Here is a 22869-nt window from a genome sequence, read left to right as displayed (position 1 = left end):
GACTTCTTGCACTTCGTGAGTGTAAGTCTCAGGGTCAGTGTCAGACGTGTGCTGGCCTGATCCTGCTGTGTTTTCCCAGATGAAACTCCTCTCTGGGACGCTGCAGGTTTCCAGTGTCTTACCTTAATTGGGAAGTTTATAATATAGTCTCATTTTGTTGGGAAGGAAGCATTGCCTTGAGATAGTTTTTAGGAGAAGTTAAAGTCTGCGTATATTTCAACTCGTGTTTCGAAGCTGTGAAAAGTGGGGGAGTGTGTTATTTTTCTAGTGAGTATGGTTAACAGACTCAATTAGCTTTCAGGAGAAAAAAAAGTAAATAGCAGTGTTTGTTTGTGTTCTGTGAAATTAAAATATGTCTCAGCTCTTAGTAAGGCTAAACCCTAATTCACTTCAAATGCCCTTCTATACTGGTTGGTTATTGTGGTTTATCACATATTCCACCATGTAGCATGTGTAAGAAATATTGACGACTGATGTAGATTAACTTCAGCGTTTTTATTAAACAATCCTATGTTTCGGTATAATTAACATAATAACAAAATAAATCATGGAAACAGGTAACCATTTTGTATGATTTATGCCACATAAGATTGTGACAGATGAGGGCAAGCTCTTTTAATATACAATGGGAAAAAATATGCAGTGATAAGTGAATGCTAACACTGTACCTTAAAATCAATAAATGCTGGTGCAGCACAGTAATAATTCAAAAGGTTTTAGATTTGAAGCCCCAGTCAACTTGCATCAAATTAATCTGCACTGGAAAAACTATTCACCATATTCATACTTGCACACTATTAATTACATAAGGTGTAATTATAAAGCTTTATTAATCATGTTGATATTTTAAATTGAAATTTTCGTATATTGTTGCAACTAGTTATATTATTTTAAGATAAAAATATTTAAACAAGAAATATGTAACTAAGATGTTTGTTAAGAATTATTAAGCATTAGATTGAAAAGACCGAGTAGAATTAAAAAAGTGAAGTAAAAAAAAATGAGAAATGACAAATAATATTACACTCAAGAATAAAAAGTGGAATGCGTATGTTAATTCTGATAAAAAAGCAACCTGTCAGAGCTGTGAATACCTCACTTTCCAAAGCAAATTTAAAAAATAATCATCAAGGGAACTGCAATTCGTCAAGGAACCAGGGAGAAAAACAAGATTGCATTTACTTCTCCTGAAGTTAAAATTGTAAACACCTGCTCCTTACACCGGAATTTCCATCTCTTTCTTTCTTGAAAGATACAACAAGGCAGAGAATATGCCTTGTCCTGTGCTTTGTATAAGACTGTGTGCGTTGGCAGCTCTCCATAAATACTGATGACTGTAGCAGAAGAGTTAACTGGGGTTGGTCCAGCAGTCAAAGAATAAATCCTCCACTAAATACACTGGGGTTTTCAAAGATCTGATTATATCACCTACAAGTTCAGGACTTTGTTTTCCTCACTGAGTGTTTTTTATCCTGTTGTTATATTTTATTATATTGTTGCAAATCCCTGACTGTTTAGAGTTCTGGCATCTTCTTTTTGGCTGAGCTCCTAAAATGACATATATAGGATACCCTGTTCTTCCGAGAACATGCAAATAATGCTAATGTAGCTCTGCTCACTTTTGTGCTCACTCGAAATTTAGTTGAGGAAGGACTTTGTTAAGATAAACGTTAGCATTCCCAGTCCTCACCTCTCACCAAAAGAGTGGGCTCAAATAAAAACATAGACATGCCCTGGGCTGGGAGAAACAGCAGCACTTTTTGCAACTACAGTTGAGCATTTCAAGGACTGAATTTTATGTTACCATCAAAGTGATCATTAAATCCACTAGACTTCCATGTTCCTTCTCATGAAATTCAAATGTTCTGTATTCTCATTGCTTTACAACACATCTGTGACTTTTTTTTTTCCTAAACAGATCGTTGCATTCGCTAAGCGAATTTGTTTTCTTCCTCCATATTTTTCTGTGAATTAATTCATGCTCTATGTGTGATAGGGGGTAAACATATAAAAACTTTGTGGTTTTTTTTTTTTTGACATGCTTTTCTTAGCAGCTAAATTAATTTCAAAAACTCAGATGTGAAGATTACTGTAAAATTTGTGCCTTTGAACTGCCCTATGCTAATTTAGATTACAATGCAATATTATACAGACTTTTAGAGTTATTAACGCACCATCAAAACATCTTCACACTCAATGTGATTCTGTCATTTTAATTAACATAGTTAATAATTAAAAAATACACTCTCTGTGATCAGTTTTTAAATCAGGCATGGAAATCTAAGTGAATATTCCCTATTGGAGGCACGGAAGACTGCTCATTTTAATCCAGTTTCTCTACCCCAAGGTTGCACACTGTCTTGTTCTTCTTTAAAACACTGAACAAATACATAAATTCACAAGATTTACAGTCCATTGTGTTCAGCCAAGAATGCTAACACGGTAGAGCATAACTTTTACAGAGCTGCTTTAAGAATCCTACAGTACATTAATCCACAACGAATAACTGTACAAACATTTTTTTTTTGTTTCATCTGAGAAGGAAAATGTTGCTAAATACAATCAGACCTGAAGTGTATTTAGTAGCTCATTTCACAATTTAAGCTAATTCAGTTTCTTCAGGATAAAATATCATCAGTGAGGGATATAGAGTGCTAAGACGTAAAATATCAGGGATTGTGGAAGGGGAGCTGGTTTTGAAGAACACGTGCCTCAGGCCTCAGGGTTGTTAACTTCTCCCCTCAAATTTTAGGAATGCCTTTCCTTCTTTCCTTCTTTTCTTCTTTCTTTTCCTCCTTTCATCCTTTCTTTCATCCTTTCTCTCGCTCTGTCTCTTACTCTCCCTACTTCTCTCTCCCGCTCAATTTCAGATGTTGCTGTCTTACAACATTATGTGAATTTCCTTGGCGATGGTACAGTTTTACTCTGTAAAATGCAGACTTCTAATGAAAATATTGACACAGCCTTAAGTGAAGTGGCAGAAATAGTGCTATTATCTTGCCATGGACAGAGGGATGCTATTACAGAGATAAAACATATTAAATAACAAATAGACTCCATGTCATTATCTGTGGACTTGGATCAATACCAAGACAAAATGAGAAAATATTTGTGAAGCTTTTTAAATGGCAACCAAAAGTCAATAAGATGGTGTTTTTCACTCTTTTCCTTAAAATTTAAGGCAAATTAGATCAAGAAGTTCTCATTTAATCTTTGTCTAAAGTATACTTCACTGGTATCTTGAAATCCCAAGATTTTTTTTTTCCCTTAGTGAATTTTAGCCACCCAATCAGTGAGCTGAAATGATTTGTTGTCACCAAGGCACCCAATCAAGCATTAGAAGTAACTTTTAATAATGGAAAGATTTTCTATGCTCAAATTAAATGTTAAGGCAGCTTTTTACACAGGTTTATTTATTCATTTCAAGAACAAAAGGACTTTTCTAGCTGGCTGACATTCCATAAAAATCCTCACCCGATCTTTACAATTCATTAGTCAGATTTAACCAATTTTGGTGTGATGACAGGGCAAGTTGTTCGGAATCGTTTTTGATTTTGAGTTAGAAATATTTTCCATACTCCTTTTTGAAATTTTAGTACATTTGTTGTTTTCTACTGAAATATTTTTATTTCTTTTTTAAATCTCTCATGTTACGTGGACTTTATGAACTACATAGTTTTCCCTCAAAATAGGTTTGTGTGTAATTCATAAATATCATCATCTAACAAAATAATGTTTTTTTTACAACTGTCAATTATTTCTTTGCCAAAGTTAACACTTAAATTCAAGCAAATTATTGTATCTACTCAGCCAAAAAAATGTCAAGCTCTCCATTAACTGGGGCATAAAACTGTCTGACTTTTCTTGCCGACAGATTTGAAAGAAATTGCAGATAACTGAAGAGAAACTGATTTAGCAGATGGTTAGACGTGCATGGTGAAAAGCTATATATATCCATGAATATATATAAATATATATTGTTAATAATATTTTTCCCATTGGGAAGAATGGCTGACCCAGTTCCGCTGCTTCTTTAGAAGCGCTGCTTTCCAGACTAAACACAGACTTTGGGTGGGGTTGTGGGGTTTGTATGTATTGTACAGTACATATTTTCCCAGGAAAACACAATCTCGAAGTGACTCTGGCTGGCCATGAAAGAGGAGGGCGGCTCGCGGAGACGCCTCAGTGCAGAGCATGTGAGGGAGGAATCGGCCTGACATGAGCTGAGTGGAAATCCTCCTGGTTCTCCTCCTAAATCCCACTTTATATGCTTAGATAACAGGACGGCTCTGGCACATATGTGATCTCCTACACTCATTGCTTCTGTCATTATTTTCTCTGGATGTTACATTATGCAAAGAATTTCACCATGGCTACCTGCCTTCTTACTGCCTGAGTTATGGCAGTAATTACAAGATGGGCAGTTCCTTTTTCTTCTCTTTTTAGCCATGGCAGCTCCTTTCAGCTCGCTTTCATGGGCCCACAGGCTAATGGAGTTCTGCAGAAAATTGATTGATTATAGTCTGATCATGCTCGGTGTTGTCTGGTGTTTCCACATAGCTGAGAATGAACAGTTTATGAAGTGCCAATTGCAGCCTCCAGCTAAAGAAAGACTCCCCAGGGCTACAGGAGGGCTCTAGCTGCTAGCAGACTTCATAATGATTTCCCACACTTCTCCCCATCCTCTCCTGCTCGTCCTTTCCCTTGTCTCTAGCCCCCTCCGCCTGGTCAGGGTCACTGAACTTTAATTTTCTGTCAGTGGCGATCAGCTAGGGAAAGGATTAAAGGGAGAGAAGCGGTGAGAGCAGGCGACGGCGCGGGAGATGGTGGAATGAGGGGAGGAATGAGAGAAAAATGGCAAAGCTCCGAGCAGGCCTCAGAGGGAAGAGAGGCCTCTGCTCAGCAGGCAGCAGCCTGTGGGCCTGGGAAAGGTTCTGGACAGAGGCACTGTGTGTGCTGGGAGGCGACTGGTGTTACTGGGAGCCTCCCAGAGGTGTTGTGAAGCAGAGCGTTGCATGGCAATCACAGAGGCGCAGTGGAGCAGCAGTTTAATGGTAGGGAGAAGAAGGTGCAAGCACCCAGAGAGAGATGAACAGAAGAGAAAATGAGAGAGAATGTCATAAATATGGATCATTTATAATTGAAAGAGAAAATAAGTCAGGGCTTGGTTTTCTGTTTCCAGCAAGCCTTTCAGGTGAAGCGAGTGGTTTTCTTCCCGATCCCTCATGGCAGAGCTGCTACCTCACCCCCCAGCCATCTCCCCAGGCAAAACTTCTCATTCCTGCAAAATAAAAATGCAGCCCTCCCCACCTCCAGTATGTGTATGCAGAGAGCGCACAGACGGCCAACTAACGTTTATGGTAATAAATAACATAGAAGCTAGCTTTTAAAAACCACAGGTTAAAGGATGAGGGCTGCCATGACGCACACAGAGAGATTGAGATCAGAGGAGAAGCTAAAAGGGGTCAGGAGAAACAATGAATCCCCTTGTTCTTAGTAATATTTATGAGTGCTCCATTGCACCTAAAGTTCATATTTTATTGGCGAGGCCATGGGGTTTCCCCATTTGCTCATCTCTTAAAATAACACCCTTGGTTAAAATTTCCTATAAAACACAGAAGTGCTACAGCAGGCAGAACTTGTCAACCCTGACAACTACATTATGTGAGTGTGTGGGTGAGGTACACCTAGCAGGAGCTGGTTTGTGTTTGGTACTGGATTATGAATTTGTTTCCATGCAAAAAAAGACTGTGAACCAAGCAGTTCAATTCTCTGTTCAGAAGCTTCCCATGATTATTAAGAGATGCTCCAAAAAGTAAATCTGAATTTTTAGATTTCAACTCCTTTTTTTTGAGCAAGTGCTCCAGTGCAAATAGGTTGACATCCTGGCTGCTATTAAATATTTTGATGGCATGTGTGGCATCTTGCCAGGACGCAGCTTTAGTTTGCTGTAATTAGAGCAAAATGAGACAACATTTTTTAATGAATCAGAGCATAGAAAGATGATCAGGACAACTAGTAATGGTAAAAGACATATAACTGTACCTGTAAACTTTCACTTAATCCTCTGAGCTAGAAAGGTGAACTGCTGAAATTTCTGCTTAGCAATATTACTCATTCAGACCCCATGAGAATCTGGTTTGTAAAATTCTTCTGGAGACTGTATCTTTCAAATGGAATTGTTGTTCTAATTCTCAAAAATCCGACTACAGTCAAATCTTGAAAAAGTGTAGCCATGATCCAGAATAGTCATAAATTAGTAATAACTTATCTAAGTATATCCGTACGAAATAGTCCTTTGAAAAAAACTGAGGGAGAAGAATTTTAGATGAGATATTCAATTCTAAGATACTACGAAATAATTTCAGAAAAAATATTTCTTTGGGCTATTGCAATATGGATAGCATCAGTTTCATAAGTAGTGGTGATAAAATATGTCCTGGCAAACCTAGACTCCAGGAGATGAAAGAGCAGAAACACTAAATGATTTATGAGTTTGATTTTGGAACAGTGGGGCTGGCATCCACTGGAGCATGGTATCTGGGGTCACAGAATTCTAGAGTAATGATTTGCAAAATAAGTTAGTTGAGAAATCAAAAAAGTGGGTGAACGGTAGTGTGGATAATAAAGCAGAGCAAACCCAGTGTACACCTCCACGGCACCTGTAGTCTTTGTGGTAATTTATGATGGCAGAGATGCAGCAGGGACATAACTTAGGAAGGCTCTTCTCAAGGTGCCTCAGCTGGGCTATCTGTCTGACTGCAGGTTACAGAGTACTGGTGATGTAGAAGGTTTATCTGCTACAAGGCAACCTGATTGCCTTGCACATGAGATGCTGTGCAAAGGTCTTGCTGTGAGCCTCTCCAGCCCCAGCCTGAACCTGGAAGTTTGAGTGTGAAATGACTTAGGAGCGAAAAATGAAAACCTGAAGAGGCTCAGGGAGTGGGCCTCAGTCTCTTGAACCACAGAATGAGGATGGACAAATAGTTCCGTGTTCATTTTCACTTCTTTGTGCTCACATTCGCAAGGATGAATGCCCTTTTTTCTTTTACTTAGCAGAGGACTATAACAGCTTTTTTTTTTTTTTTTTTCTTTTCTTCTTCTGAAGTCTGTTTTTACTGTGGCTGGCTAGATCTATGAAAGACCTAGCTCTTGAGAGCCTTGAACACCTTGCTTTTCCTCCTGGTGAGCTTAAGGCTTCGATAAGCCAAGCACAAGAAGTCTTAAAACAGGTAGTTTTACAAAATAATGAAAAAGAAAAGGAAATATTGGAATTAAAGCATCAAATCTGACATTTCAGTCGTGGTGTAATGCATGGGGAGCATGTGGTTAGTGTAGCTCTAGTTCCCAGAATGTAGGCTGTTTGTGGCATGTGTGCATGCGTATCAGCATGTGTGCATGGGTTTGTGTATGTAACATAGAAAGCATGTAAATCTTTTCAGTTTTAGTCACTGGGATTTTTTCCCCCTTAAATCATAATATTATTTCCCATCAATACTATGTGGCTTTAGCAGCCCTGACCTTTCAAGCTGCCTGTTTGGACCAGTGTTTATCAGATGGCCATTTGACCTCCTTGTTAATTGTACTTAATTACATCCTGTCGTAACATTTTGAAATAAGGAGGAGAGTTTATGGATCTGCTCCAAAGAGCTGAAGTCTAAAAGAGCAGAAGAATTCAGTGGTATGAGGTGCTGAGTAATCTCCTAGTTAGATCAGTAAGAGTTGTGCTCTGTACAGTTGATTACAAAACATAAACTGCTCCTTTTCTATTTATGATCATTGGCATTTCTAAGAAGAAAATCCCACAGTTTTCTTTATTCTGAGAAAGATTTCTCTTCACTGATTCTCAGCTTGGAGCTTTCTCTTAAGGGATCGAGGAAGGAGTGAGAAACCTATCAACAGCACTGCAAGGGCTGAAGTTCACATATGATGAGACAAAAGAGATGAACCACAAATGATCTCTCTGTGGTTTTCCAAAACTTCAGAGTTCCTTATGCTTCCCTAGCATTGCTGGTTCCCATGAGTTTATTGTGAGTTGTATGATATTTGGTATGAGATGTTCTGTGCGTTAGTGATTTATGGGAACATCTAAGGTTTCATTAAAAAGCAGCAATTATCCTGTCGTTGCAGAAAAAAAAAAAGAAAACAAATCAACACACAGAAACAGATGCAGTTCTTCAAAATGGGCATTCTAAAGGCTCAGAAGGCAACTTCACACTCAATATTTTATAATGCTTTTCATGTAGTTGATGTCTTCTAAAACCCTTAGTGTTGATCATATTGCTTTTCTTCTGACTAAAAACGATATGTATGTTTTCTGTTGTTACTGTTGCGTAGCTCACTTGTCACAAACAGATTATATTAAACATGTTTTCCTAAATTAATGAAGGGAGGGAAAAAAAAAAAAAGGAAGGAAGCCATAACATAAAAATGCAGGTGTTGTGTATTTTTTATATATATATATATATATATATGTATATATATACATATAGGCCCATAGCTGATTTAATAATTCAGCTCTATTAACATCCAGGTAACAGTGCCAATGAATAACAAGTGAAAATCTAGACCTAGGACTTTAAAAAACACAAAGCAAAGGAATATACCTTCATTCTTGCTTTATTAAGACCCTAATAATTAGACTTACTAGAGAATGAAGTGCCATGAAGAATTAATTGCCTGTGGAATTGAATTTCACATAATCATGGCATTATTTTAAAAGGTCTATCGTGCAGCATGAGTAATATTTTACATTAAAAATGTTACCTTGTACTGTGCTATGAAGCTCTAGAATGATAAAAGTACTGCCCATGAATCTTCTATCATGAACTGAACAGAATTCCTGTGAAAGTTCAAAATCTTTACTAAGTCTTTTTTTCAGGGAGGAATCGCTAAAACTGAAGTTCAGGTCTATACAGTTGCATTTACACAGTTGAATATTTTTACATGTCAATTTAAGTTATAAGTGTCTACAATTAGAAACACGGAACTTTTTTTTTTTTTTTTTCTTTAGAATTTGGGGAGGTACAGGTATAATGACACAATATAATGTTCTTCATTGAAGTAGTTTAATGTTAAGTATTTTTTCAGAATGAAGTTCTTTGACTCCTTGACATTTTCTCTATTAATCGTTTTATTGCTCTTGAGATGAGTATCCATTTTAACCACATCTCTTTAAAAAGTGATATTTTTTCATCACTTCTTAAGACATGGAACTAATCATTTTTTAGTGAGACTTTATATCATAAGGAGACAATATTTATAAGGAGATGGATTTATATATATATATATATATATGCACACACACATATATATATATATAACTTAGTAAGTACAGTTTAAATAATATTATCTAAAATGCATATTTGTATAAAAATTAATGGAAAATCCAGAGGCTCTTTCTACTGTAGAATGAACACAACTGAGTTGATGCTGCAGTTCATAGAGTCAAGGTGGAGGGACAATATATACGCATATTTATTAGAAATGCAAAACCACATAGGATGTGCTTAGTAGCATGTGTGTTAAAGAGAGAACTGTTGTAACAGAGATTCTTAAGGGGGCTCAAATCAATGAAACAGGCACACGTGTGAGCTGAAAGCTGGTCTCAGTTGGGACAATTCCAAAACAAGTTACGAAAAAAAGTTCAGACTTGCTCACCATCATTGCCATACAGGAATGAAGCTTTCTTAATTAACTTTATATCACTTTGGTCAGTGGGATTTACTGTGGCCTCCTTTAAACCTTGCTGCTCCAGCTTGTTGTCTTCAGGCAGGGAGCGTGTTCCCAAAATGGAACTGGAAATAAATCCAAAAAGATAACACTATGATGCTTTCAGTTCTGAGGATGGGCAACAGAGAGTTCTCAATTACTTTGTATGGAAAACTATCAGCAAAAATGAAAGCAATAGTCCTAGCCCCTGTAGAAATCAAGTTTTAGCACAGATAGGTGCAAGGGCACCTTGCTGACTGCAGACAGTGAAACACACACCAAGTATTCTTAACAGTGTAGTAATAAAAAATTGCATGGAAAATAAAAGCACTGTAAACAGATGGCTTCTCTCTCCCTGCTCATTCTTAATGTTTGCTCAAAAAGCACCTAAATTTTGTATGAGGCACATTAGCTTAACTACTAGGAGATGGGAGAAGCCAGTGTTACAGAATACGTCACAAGCTTTGTGAGATCATCTTTGTTATTTCGGAGATGTGTTGTTATCTATAGATAAGAAGTTTGTCAGGAACTGAGCAGATATATTATGAAACATTATGTCTATATACATGTGAGAAATGCAGCCACAGGTGGAATTACAGTGAGAATGTAAGAATGATTCAGGTACATCCATCTGGACATGGTCTTGGGCACCCTGCTCTGAGTGCCCCTGCTGGAGCCAGGGTGGGATCAGATGAACCTAGAGGTTCCTGCCACCCTGTCTGTGATTCTGTGATCACAAAGAAGGTTCTTATCTTCATCTTCTACCCTGACCTTAATCATTCCTAATTTACTTTTTTTTTAAAGTCATTTTGATACTCCTGGATCTTTCTTCCCCAGTCTGTCCAAAATAACTTACTGTGAGGGATGCTCACTTGTTGTTGTCTTACCTATAACTAATCTGAGCTTTTTCATGGCACAAATGCTTTCTGTGAAGTCTGTTTTTAATTTTTCTGACAGTGCAGGCCTAATGCTGGATGGCCAATACAGAGAACTTGCAATTTATTAACAGTCAATTAGTTCCTGTCCTAAAAGAGGATCGAAATATTCATTAACTCTGAAAAAAAACAACACAAGTGTTTTTTACTTTGCAGTGAGTGTACTTACTCAGTATGGGGGATTATTTGTAGGTGAAATAATCTCTCCTCATGATGAATTAATTATGATCAGATTAGACCACCAGAGCTGAGGGTGCTGTCTGAATTAGTGTAAGAAGCTGTTAAAACCATGGTTTGCTCCTAAACTGGCTGTCAAAACAGTTATATGTAACAGGCCTTTCTTTACTCTGAATGAGATGCTCCCAAGGTCTTCCTTCCTTGTAATTGTTACAGCTGATTTTTATTGAATGTTTAGTCAGTGTTAATGCATATGGGTAGTATTAAAAAACTCAGATGTGAGGCTAAGCAGAAAATAGTGTATCTGGTCACATCCATTTCAATGTGCAGAATTCCATGGATGCTCTCAGGACAAAATCCACCACAGGAAATAGCTGGAGCTTTCTAGACAACATGAACAAAATGGTGATGGTGGAGTTACTTGGCACCATTGGGTAGAAGTGAGCAGCAGAGGGTTAACATGTGCAGAACTAAGAAGATGTGGGAAGCTAGACTGTGCTTTAATGTTTAGTTTTACTCCCCTGCCAGTTGGCCTATGATGATATATGACCTTTCACCCTGCTCAGAAGTTATGTTCCATCTGTATACTTCTACAGTGTCAAAACAGTTATAACTTACACCTATTTTCTGACCATTGGATCCCAGAGGTATAACTTTTGTTCCTACTCATTTGCAGCTGAACTCAAGAGGGATTTCTTTTTTCTGTCATTTGTTAACCTCAAGGTTGTGTTGATCTGACATCCTGACTTTCACACACAGTCAGAAACCTGGGAATAATTGTTAGTTTTCTTTGTGACAATTTGTGATTAGAGAAAAGCAAAATTACATACAAATAAAAACGGAAGTCTATTGACAGAAGATATCAAAATACAGTGGTTTGCCAAAGCAGTGACAAATGTCATTGAAAGTGCAGAAAAAATTAACAACTTTTGGTCATGTTGCAATGAGGATTAGTTAATTTATCTATGCATTAGCTCAGAACTGAATATTTTTTCTCTAATCGGTTCTACATTTTGAAGTAAAGATGATTTTCACTGATGAAAATGAACACAACCAAAAATGCAGTGGCTATGCATTTGTAAAATAGATATTTAAGATCAGAGTTCTTTGGCAACTGGATGACTTAAGGAAATCACAGGCTTCTCCTTGTTCCATATGTTAAGGCAAACTGCACCCCATCCTGTCTTCATTGCCTTCCCCTAGATATTTGGTTGTAATGTGTCCCTCTTTTGGCACACATTTCTAACAGACTGCCCAAAATATGATGTCCTGGTAAGACCTGTTACTGTTATCCCCCAAAGCTGTGATGACCTGGGCTTTCAGCTACTAAATTTATGAAAGATTCAAGTGAGATACATTCTGCCATTATTAATAGAGCTATAAAGGACATGTATGCTGACTGTCTTTTTCTGTGTTTTGTGTTATGGTGAAGTTTTACGTTCAAGAAGTTGATGGATAGAGAACCATCAAAGAATAGCTTAGGTTGGAAGGGACTTTAAAGATCATCTAGTTCTATACTGTACTATTCTACTATACTGTAAAAACTAGAAATAAAAAATAGATTGTGAAGAGTGGCTTTATATTCCTTTATATTTATATTCCTTTGTATTCAGACTGTGATAATATCCTGGCATAGACTCTCACGGTACTGTTCACTTCCAAAGCTCTGTTATAGCAGCAGTCATCCAACCTCTTTATTCAGGTTACTTATTCCTACTGTTGCATTGGCCAGCATCAGAACTGCATAAGAAAAGCAGGTTTCTGTTTTTCCACTTATTCTGTATCAGCAACTGAAATCCTTCCAGCATTTAATTATCGCTGGAGTAGCTGCAGTGTAGCACTTGTTTTGACTTGCCGAGCAAGTGCATTTGACTTGGAAGACACAGAAAACAGTAAATTGAATGAATACCACATGTTTACCAGTAACATTTTCAACAAAACATTGGCTATTGAATGAAGACCAGCAATTTCATTAAAACAAGTATTTTGTCCCATATTTTGGACAGTGTGGAAAAAAAAGAAAAGAAAAGCATCATAGATATTCTCATGGTGTAGAGAACATCTGGGAGACTATAACTGAGATAGCAGAGCTCAGTTATGCCTCTTCGGCCCAGGTATATGTTTAGTTCTGCGGTTATAAATACCGCTGGAAGGCATTGCTCTGCGGTTCCTGAGAAATCCTTTGTGCTCATGAGGAACGGTAAAAGCTTTTAACTACTGAGTTTTAGTTGTTAAAATTATTCCAGGAAAAAAAAAAAAATTCTTTTTATATATGCTCTTATATTTTGCTATGTCTTTGTAAATTCTTCTGTTATTTGTCTAGACACTGCCTACCCCTTACTAGAGTTGAATATATGTAGGAAGGCTTTGAGGGAATTAGAAAGTAGATATCATATCACATCATTTGAAGGTCTCCCTTAACATGAACTTCAAAACATTCAAACTATTTGTCTATTTATTGCTAATTAATATAAATCTATCTAATCTTATAAACTGCAACAATAAAAGTAGGAACTTAAAATTTTAATAATAGAACAGTACTTCTCTGGTCATACTCAAAAATGTAATACTAAATTTTTGGGTATATTCTAACTTAATTCTGTTATATATTATTATACATTATATTTATATTATATATATATATGTTATATATTATTGAAACATTTTTTTTTCTGTGAAAGATAAAGAATGAAAACCAATGTGTGCTTGAAAAAAGTCCATGCAAAGTATTTTTTTATTATTATTATTATTTTAAGTTACAGTTTTCCTTTTCACCTTGGCTCTAAACTCAGTTGCAGTGACTGAAAGTTTTCTTATTGACTTTATCTTCCTTGAATTGCTTTGCAATTCATAGGGTTTAGTAATTTTGTGGAATTATGGAAGAGTTATTCCACCATTAAAAGCCTGGATTTAGGAAACAATAGACGATTTCTCATTTACTGAAGCTGCCACTAACTGCGTAGTATTTCATCAAATTTTCTGTCTCTAATTTAGTTAACCAAAACAACCAAACACTGCTCACTGATGCCAATAATTGACTGAAAATACTTTAGTGAAATAACTCCAAACGTGTGAGTGTGACCTACAAGCCTTCAACTTTCTGTTTCAATAAGAAAATATATATTTTGTAAAAGGGATTTGCATCACTCTTTCAAAACCACATCTGTAACTCTTTAATTACTTTAAATAAAACCAACCTAATAATAATAAATACAGAGAAACTAAAAAATATAGTAATAACACTTTTTTTTTTCTTTTTTTTTTTTTTAAGTGAACTGGTGCAATGAAAAAAAATAAGATTTCTGGAGACTTACCCTACTCAATTAAAGAAAATTCTCACTGATTACATAAATAATTTTGCTTCTAAGATGCTTTTGCATTTAAGAAGGGATCCAAATTATAAAGTGGACTAAAACCCTGATGGATGCATTTGGTGTTTATGATAGGACATGAATGAAATGCACTCAAAAATGCTGGTAATTTTGAGATCACCTGTTATCAGCTGCCTACACTTCTGACCTAAGGTATCCCAGTACAACTGTTCTTGGGATCTGAGTATCAGTTGATCCATTTTGTGCAGAGATAAGTCCCAAAAGATCTTGATTCAGAAGGCACGTTCTGAACACAGCTAAGGAACCTGCATTGGCAACACTGAAGCCTCTGCAACATATTTTCATGAAAGAACCAGATGATAATGACCACATCTTCATTCACTTTTTATTTCTCTAATAGATTGTTCACCAAGGAAACAGAGAATGTAGTTTTGTTTTCCACCTCAATCTAGGGAGAAAAATCAGAAGGAAAAGGATGATATTTTAAGTCTCAGTCACCTACCTTTCCTTATTAGTGGTCGCAAAGTACAAATGGGGATCTAAGCCCTCCCTTTCTCTGCTGATGAAAATGGGTTGCAATGTGAAAAGAAATGCAGAAAACTAGGCATTAAGAGATCAGGCAAGTGGGCATATGATTCTGAAGCTCTGTGGTCAAAAAACTCAGATGAACGATTATCTAGTAGATGCCTTTTATCAGTAAAATAAACATTAGGAAAACAAAAAAGATGTGAGAACAGAAATGATTTTTTTTTTTTTTTTTCAGTTTTACCAACTCCTGTTTTATGTTTGAAGGTGGCCCAGGATGCCCCATTACTGAGCTACTCAATATTGTGGCAGTCAGGATCTTGTCATTGAAAATAGCTGCCATGGGTTGAAATGTCTGTTGAGAAGGGGCTATCTCTTATTCCTCTGGTCTGGAGCGGTTGACTAAAGGGGAAAGGTAGATAAACTTGTCTCTTGTTATGGACTGGTGCAAGACAGTTGACTCTTAACAAACAGAAGTGGCTCTCTAGTGACAGTATCAGGCTCTGATGTCTGAAACATTCTTCTGAATACAAATGACTATTTATATGAATTTTGACTTCTAAGTCAAAATAGCCTTGATTGCAATTCTTATAGTTTTATAAAAGCAATTAAATCTTTAACAAAGCAGCATCACTAAGGCAAGTATTTTCTTTTTCTGTTTTTTTTTTTTTTTTTAATTATCATTAGGAGAATATTTTTCTTTACACTTGACTTTTAAAAGCGCACTCATTTTAAGACCTTTCTGGAAGCTTAATTCTTATTCAAAGTCTAACAGATAGATATAAAAGACTGCCATGTACTTCAATAAAATTTGAATTAGATTTTGCATTTTGAGAAGTAAAAAGAAGAAAAGTGTATTTGCTGAGTTAAGCTGAAATTTTTTAAAGTTAATGTTTTTATTCAGCAGCCAAAAAGCCTGCACAAAATTACAAAGATTTAACACATTTATTTTTAAAAGTCTGTTTTCTGATCTCCTCAGCTGAGAATGATGTTTTGCTTAATGTGGTTCTTAAATTCTCTGTGATGCACTTTGTTAAAATCTTGACATCTGTCGTATCAAAGAATCTTTCATTCGGCTCATGGATTGCATTTTTTCCCTTGTCAACACACTCTATTTTTTTGCCATATTTTGTAAAAAGCATTGTCACTAACATAGACTGATGTTTAATAGTCTTGAATGGGTTTCTAGGATTTGAATGCTGGAGAGCACAGCGATGAGGTAAATAGCTATTTGATGTCTGTCTTTTCACAGTAGCACAATAGCTAATTCCTAGGGCCTCTGACCTCTTAGTGTCCTGTAACAGAGTACTTGCATTAATCTGTTGCTTATCTGTCACCTACCACATTTGATATTTCCAGCCTCTGCTTTCAATTATCAGTCATTAGAGGCAGCGCTGAGTAATTTCAGGAGAAAACGCCTGGAACCTTTGACCTGTTTCTGTCAGATAACCACAAGTGTTCACTGTAGATAAACTATCATTTCATTATATTCAAGATGTAAACAAGTGTCGTTTGTAGTGTATCGGCTTACTGTAACCTTTATCACCTTGAAGTGATTAAAACTGACTGGTTTACTTAGTGCTTATACAAAGAATCCAGAATTAAACAGTGAAATTCAGTGAGATTAGTGCAAATGGTCTCTTATAGTTACACGGTCTGCAAGACCCTTTCTTTGCCTTGGCATGTATATGTAGTGGTTAAACATTAAGTTGATTAAAGAAGCTTCACGATTCATGAATCCAGATGGGATTCTTGGACCTTATGTAGTAAAATCAGCTTGTTACAACCTGGCCTTAGTTTGCTCCCCACTTGCTGAAAAAGCTTTCACTTTCCATACATGTCACCACAACCTCTTTAGGAAAAGTGAAATACATAAGTGGGGAGCTAATTGCCAATGAAAGTGCATGCATAATAGTCCCATGCACTACAACATAAACTTCTTGCTAGCACTTTCAACTTTTTTTTAAGCTCAGTCAACAGTCAATTAGACATTTGTAGCTGAATTGGTAATACACTGATTATTTACTGCACTGTTCTTCCACCTACGTGCTTCATATTTTTATTAATGGAAATCAGTGCACAATATTTTCATATAACAGATAACCCTTTTTTCAGAATATCTTTGTGGTGTAGACTCCTCTTCATTCCTTCTGGATTGGGGTGAGTGTTAATACAGTATGAATATTTCATCAGTGAGCCACATGGGTGGAAAATATCATTCTTTCCTATCTTACACACACAGGTGTTTGTGATATTCCCCTGAGCTATGATTTTTCTGATGTAACCATAGCGCTGAATATATTAGTTTCAGGTGGTATGAGAATACCAGTGCAAAAAGCCAGTGCTCCTGATCAGCGAGAGCAGATGAAGAATTTTGTTGTAATCAGCACTGACCTGATATCCCAGTCCTTTTTAATTACAAAAATTATGGACTTTCAATGGTTAAAAAAGGACTTCCTGATATTCTGGTCAACTGGTTTTTAGATGCTGTGATCTGTCCCGCAGAGATGCATTTTGGCAGATGAACTGAGCAGAGCTGGAATGACATGAGAATGATCTGGAAGAACTGAATACTTCCCAATCTTGAATGGTATTTTTCGGACTGCCAGTCCTGAAAAGCTGTCACATTTAAAATAGAAATACTTGAGACATAGTGCCCTGCTGCACTTAATGCCATTTCAGTGATGCAAAGGATCTGATGGACGGCTTACCGTGCATTCAGTGTCTTCCCTAACAAAGCATTTATTAGATGCACAAGAGAGCTAGATTTGTATCTTATTTTTAGCACTAAAATACTCATTAAATAACATTTCTCTTTTATAATTCGTCATTGTAGACACTAGACAATGCTGCAACATGATTGTGATTGCTTTTTTCCAGTCTGCTATATGATATAAAATCTTCACTTTTCTAAATACAATAAAATTGTTTTTAATGTTTTGTACATTGGCCTACAGAAATGTATGGTTTGAGATTCTGGCTTCAATGCAGAGGGTGGGACTTCCCTGGACTCAAGATTTTTCATGGATTTTAGTGCCTGTTTTACACACCCCTTCATTTTTGGAGGCTATTTCTACTCCCGGGTCCTGCCTTGCTTGCCAATTCTGTCCTGCCAAGTAGAGGCCTAAGGAAATTTTGAAATTGCAATCCTTTCAGATGGCAATATTTTCTCTTCCTTGGGTATACATGGATACATAATATCTAAGTTAACTGTAATTTGGGGCTCAACAGACAAGGGCTATCAGTGTTCTTTCAGCAGTTGAGCTCATGAGCAGTAAGCGCTCATGAGAGAATCCCATCAGTGGTTATCGCACTGTGTCATAGAGGTTTGTGTCCAAACTGTAGTGTACATGGAGACAACTGCTTTTTCCAAACTAATGTTATTAATTAGAATGTACTTTGTAAGAAACTAGACAGAAAGAAACCTCAAACCCAAATAAAAACAGCTCAGGCCAGGAGTACTGGCGTTTAAAACTTTTATTCAGAGCCTAATTCTCCAGTGCTTACTCACAGTGAGTTGTGCTTAATTACCCATGAAAGCTGGTAAATACTTGTTGAATAAATACTAATGCAAGATATTGTTGCTACATTAATTCTGGCATTAATATATTTTTCATTTGCAGATTATGGACATAATCTATTCTACATTAGCTCAGCAACCCTCAGCTACAACATTAGAAACTTGTGGCAGACTCTATGCTCGAAAAATCCTCCACAGTTCAGTGCATTTGCATATGTTAATCTCTGCCAAGTTCTCTCAGAAATGAAAGGCTTTACATGCACATTAAAAAAAAAGGCAAACAGACCCCAAACCTCAAGCTAGATCTCTGTGTATATCTCACAGCTTAGAGCTGAGCAGCAGAGCTGCTAAATAGACTGTATCCTGTTTCTCTTCAGTAGCAGCCCATTCATCTCCAGGTACAGAGCAGCCCGTTTACATGCTTCTGCCTCTTTTCTGTTTTACTTTTTCTGCATAGTGTAAGATGGCAAACCACGTAAGCTAAATACACAGTTGAGCCAAGTAAACCTTGCAGCTAGCAGACAATTTTCCGTTTGTCAGCCAAGGGAAAGTTCATTTTCACTGAAGACAAAATGTTCTTATAACCTATCTATTTTATTTTTGGTGATTTGTAAGGCAACGTCCTTTTGGACACTTCCAAAAAAAAATTCTCATGAAAACAAAGATAGTGAACATTTTTGAAAGGATGTATGTGAAGTGTTCTACAGGACTCTAGCTAGATGACCACAGGTGACTGCTGCTCTGAAAAAAAAAGTGCAAAAGCTTTTGCTTCAGTGATTTTCATTTTAACACATCCTTGACTGTGCCCTTAAACAGCAGCTCCAAAACATAGCATTTTCTTTCAGCACATTTCTGCTTTGTAAGACATGTGCATTATAATAACGCAAGCAGCAAATATATACAAACAGATATGCCTTGTGTATGTAGATGAAATAGTGTCAGTGTACACACAGACATGAACATCTAAATATAAATACACTCTAATAATGAAGACATTTTATTGTTCATAAATATAAGGTAGTAATCTGTGCCTACAATTTTTCAGGACTCATGTTGTTCCTTCCCAGGATCTGAAGACAGTGATTACCAAAACTCAGTAGGAGAGCAGGAGTTGTATGAGGGAGCATTTACTGAAGCTGGGCGCAGTCACAAACCTTTAGCTCTGTGTGTCAGGCTTTGTCCACCATTAGTCAAATCAGGAGGAAAGTGAAACTTCACTGCTGCAGGGCCGGAGCACAACTTTTTTTAGAGGTCAGTGTTACATTTCTAGGAAGGAAAACCGTGGATGATTTTCCCTTTTGCGTCTGTAAAATCTGGCGTTCATCCCATGAGATAGTAATCGGCCAGCACTGAGCCCTGTGGGTTCCCTTGCTGCATCAGAACAGATATTCCTTGGTGGGACTAGCACCTAACTCAGGGTCAGGACTGCAGCAGATACCTGAGCAACCCCCAGTACAGCTGTACATTGAAGTCAACTTATATCCCCATCCACTCCTGACCTAGGGAAGAAAAAAATTAGTTGTTTTGGAACTGTGGTGTCATAAACATTGGCAGTGGCCCTGTGCAGCCACTGCCTCTCAGAGAGACCTCTCCAGCCAGGAGCAACCCTGCCCGTGCAGGGGTTCAACACCATTTTGCCTCTCAGCCCTGATTCATGGCTCCTTCTGACCGCTGGCATGATGAAGCAGATGCCATTAGACTGCAGCATGTGTTAATTTACATGATGTGATTTACATGATGTGACCATTTCTTGAATATATGGTGTTGTAGTGCACTTCAGCACTACTTCAGAATTTGTTATTTTAAGAGGGAGTGATCAGCATTCCCCTCATCTGCCTAGACATTAGTGATGAGTAGCACTTTCAAAAGGCATCTATTTCTCTGATATTACTGCTGCTGTGCTTGCAACTAAACTGAAGTCCTAAGTCCTTCTGCAGCTTTAAGTTTGTCCATATTTCTAGTTACTTTACAACATGCCCTCTTTCAGCTTTTTTTTTTTGATATTCTTTCCACTCCGGCTTCTGGAATTTGTATAAAACCCACTGAGGGTTTTTCCTTTTGAACTGAAGACATTTGGCTTGTGGAATTTCCTTTAACTGGAAGTATGTCTGAGCTTGTGGTTTTATTATTTCCACAGTTTTATATTGTCCTGTTTGTTTACTCCTAAGCACGGGGAATGCTCCATTAGTCATGGGAAATCGGTATTCACCACTTTAATTTGCATTCAATTCTTTCTCTAACAGTTGAAAGAGACAAGGACTTCTCCCACCAGCGAAGGCACTACAAGGAATTTCGGTTTGACCTCACTCAAATCCCACATGGAGAAGCAGTGACAGCAGCTGAATTCCGGATATATAAAGATCGAAGCAACAGCCGGTTTGAGAACGAAACAATTCAGATTAGCATTTATCAGATCATCAAGGAGTATCCCAACAGGTATCATGTCGGCATGAGCATATTATGCCTGCAGTAATGTTCCAGATTTCTATCTGAATTTGAGAGGTGATAACTGATCATAAGCGTGCCCTTGGCAAGGCATTATTGCTGTCCCTGTGGTTTGTGTTGCATTAATTCCTAGGCAACGTCAACAAAAACTGAGCAAGAACAAAACTTATCTTCAACATAATTTATTCCAGGTTTATGGAGTTGCATTTCCAGCCTCACCAAACAGTCTGCCCATATACAGAGAGGGTGAGGGTTCATGTTCTCAGTGAACAAATGGTGGAATCATATGCACAGTGTAAGCGTCTGGATTTGGTAAATACACCATTTGCTGACACTGAGGTACTACAAGCCAAGATTCAGATAGTTCCTTACAGGCAGATAGACTGTTCAATTTTGCTGACTTTTGAAGGTTTTTTTTCGCAAGCGTGTTTTAGTATTCTGCAGAATGTAACTGAAAGATTGAATCAGGCACTGCCTTTAAGATGACATACAGACACTTAACACTTGCTGCGTACAATAACTAAGAACTAAAACGCATAGACATTACACATGAGCAAATATCTGATCCTATGTTTGCGTAACAGCGTGGGACATATTTCCAGGACTGTGCAACAGCCATGTAAATGACCAGATTTGACAAGGCAAAGTAGATAAATATCCCAAAATTCCCATTAAAAAGTAGTAGCAGTTCCACAAAGATGCTTCTGAAAAAAAAAACGGCATGTCCACAAAGTATTGGAGTTTTTACCTAGATTGGTGAAAATTTTAAAATTAAATTGTTTAATGTCTTTAATGTTTAAGCAAAGCGAGAAAGAAAAATTGTTATGAGTTAAATAAAAACCTCCCTCATCTTGGAACAGACAACACATTTCTATTCTGGCAATGTCTAGCAAAGGCAGCGGAAATGGTAGCAGAAACTTGCAAAGCATCAAGCGCTCTATCATCAGGTAGCTCAAAGGCTGGGCCAGAGTTCAAATCTCTTTGCTGCTCACAGAACCCTGAGCTCGTACCTTCCAGGTGAGATCTCTGACCGTCAAATTATAAACATTTTATGACTATAAAGAGGAGTTGTTTTTTGTCAATGGAGCAGAACCAACAGAAGGGAAAACACTTATCCTTGCAGAGTATCTTCTGCTTTCTTACTACATTGTGCAGAAATAGAACAGTGCAGGATATTTTTTTTTCCTCTGTGCTTAACTTGCAAAAGTTCTGTTGTTGTAGGTTCCAAAAGAAACTTTTTGGAGGAAAGAATGAAACTGGAAGGAAAAAATATATATATTTTTGAAGAGCATATGTCAGGGTTGGGATGTTGAAAGCTCTTTACTTGCAAAATCAACAGACGTTTTTTTAAAAACAAGTGGGAAAAGTTAGTTTTCTAATCCACTTTAATGGGTTTCTTTATTTGTATGTTGTTTTTTTTTTTTTTCATTAAGTTGCTTCTGTTTTATTTTAGAGAAGGCAAAGTCACTTACTCCTCTGAAGCAAGACGAAACTTTAATAAACATCTGACCTGTTAAATGACAGTTGTCCCTATGAAACCACTGAAGAATACTCACGATTTCTTTCAATATCTTATCTACTTTTCTAAGATAGTAAAATCACTATTTCTATTTATAAACATTTTTTAAAAATATGTATGTATTTCCATTCACTAGCCTAATAACCCCACGTGTTCAGATGGAATCATGATGTGGGAAGAGTACACATGCAATGACACACCGTCCATTGGCTTTTCCCTATTCTATCTAAGGAAATTTCAGACTTAGACTTATTAGACTTAGTCTTATTCAAGTGTTTCTCTTCAGTCTCCACTTATATGTGCAGCATATGATGGCAAATGCTTTAATGTTGGGATTGGAGAAATCCACAACCTCATAACCTCTACAGTGCTCATATTTGAAACAAGGAACTTTTCCCACTTGCTTCTCAGTATCTCTGATCAGAAGAACTCCTAAGCATATTTTATCACTGCAATAAAGTTACATTATTTTTTGCCTTGGGATCCAGACTTCAGTAGCGTTAGTCATGACTTTGTCACCTCAGTTTTGTCCTATATCAAGACATAAGACTTTAGTTGTAAAATTTTCAGATTTAGGTGCAAATATTTCTGTAGCTCTGGAGTGCTCCACACTCCTGCTAGTCATACCACAGCAGAACTGCTTAATTTGACCCTGGCCCTCCACCTTTCTTTGCTCTGAATGGGAAATGGGGGTGCCCAGTAGGA

General features: G+C 37.1%; 1 protein-coding gene across 2 annotated transcripts in view; it reads left to right on the top strand.

Moving 5' to 3' along the window:
• The window catches only part of BMP5 (bone morphogenetic protein 5), a 53264-nt gene that overhangs the window by 2906 nt on the left and 27489 nt on the right, over positions 1-22869 (top strand). For both annotated transcript variants that reach the window (XM_042895152.1, XM_042895151.1), the window contains one exon: positions 20444-20636. In XM_042895152.1, coding sequence (XP_042751086.1) covers positions 20444-20636 — 193 coding nt within the window. The remainder of the gene's footprint in view (positions 1-20443; positions 20637-22869) is intronic.

This window comes from Lagopus leucura, unplaced genomic scaffold, assembly GCF_019238085.1.
Source record: "Lagopus leucura isolate 7727_CA_CO unplaced genomic scaffold, USGS_WTPT01 Super-Scaffold_73, whole genome shotgun sequence".
NCBI lineage: Eukaryota > Metazoa > Chordata > Aves > Galliformes > Phasianidae > Lagopus > Lagopus leucura.
This window is presented reverse-complemented; position numbering and strand designations above follow the sequence as displayed.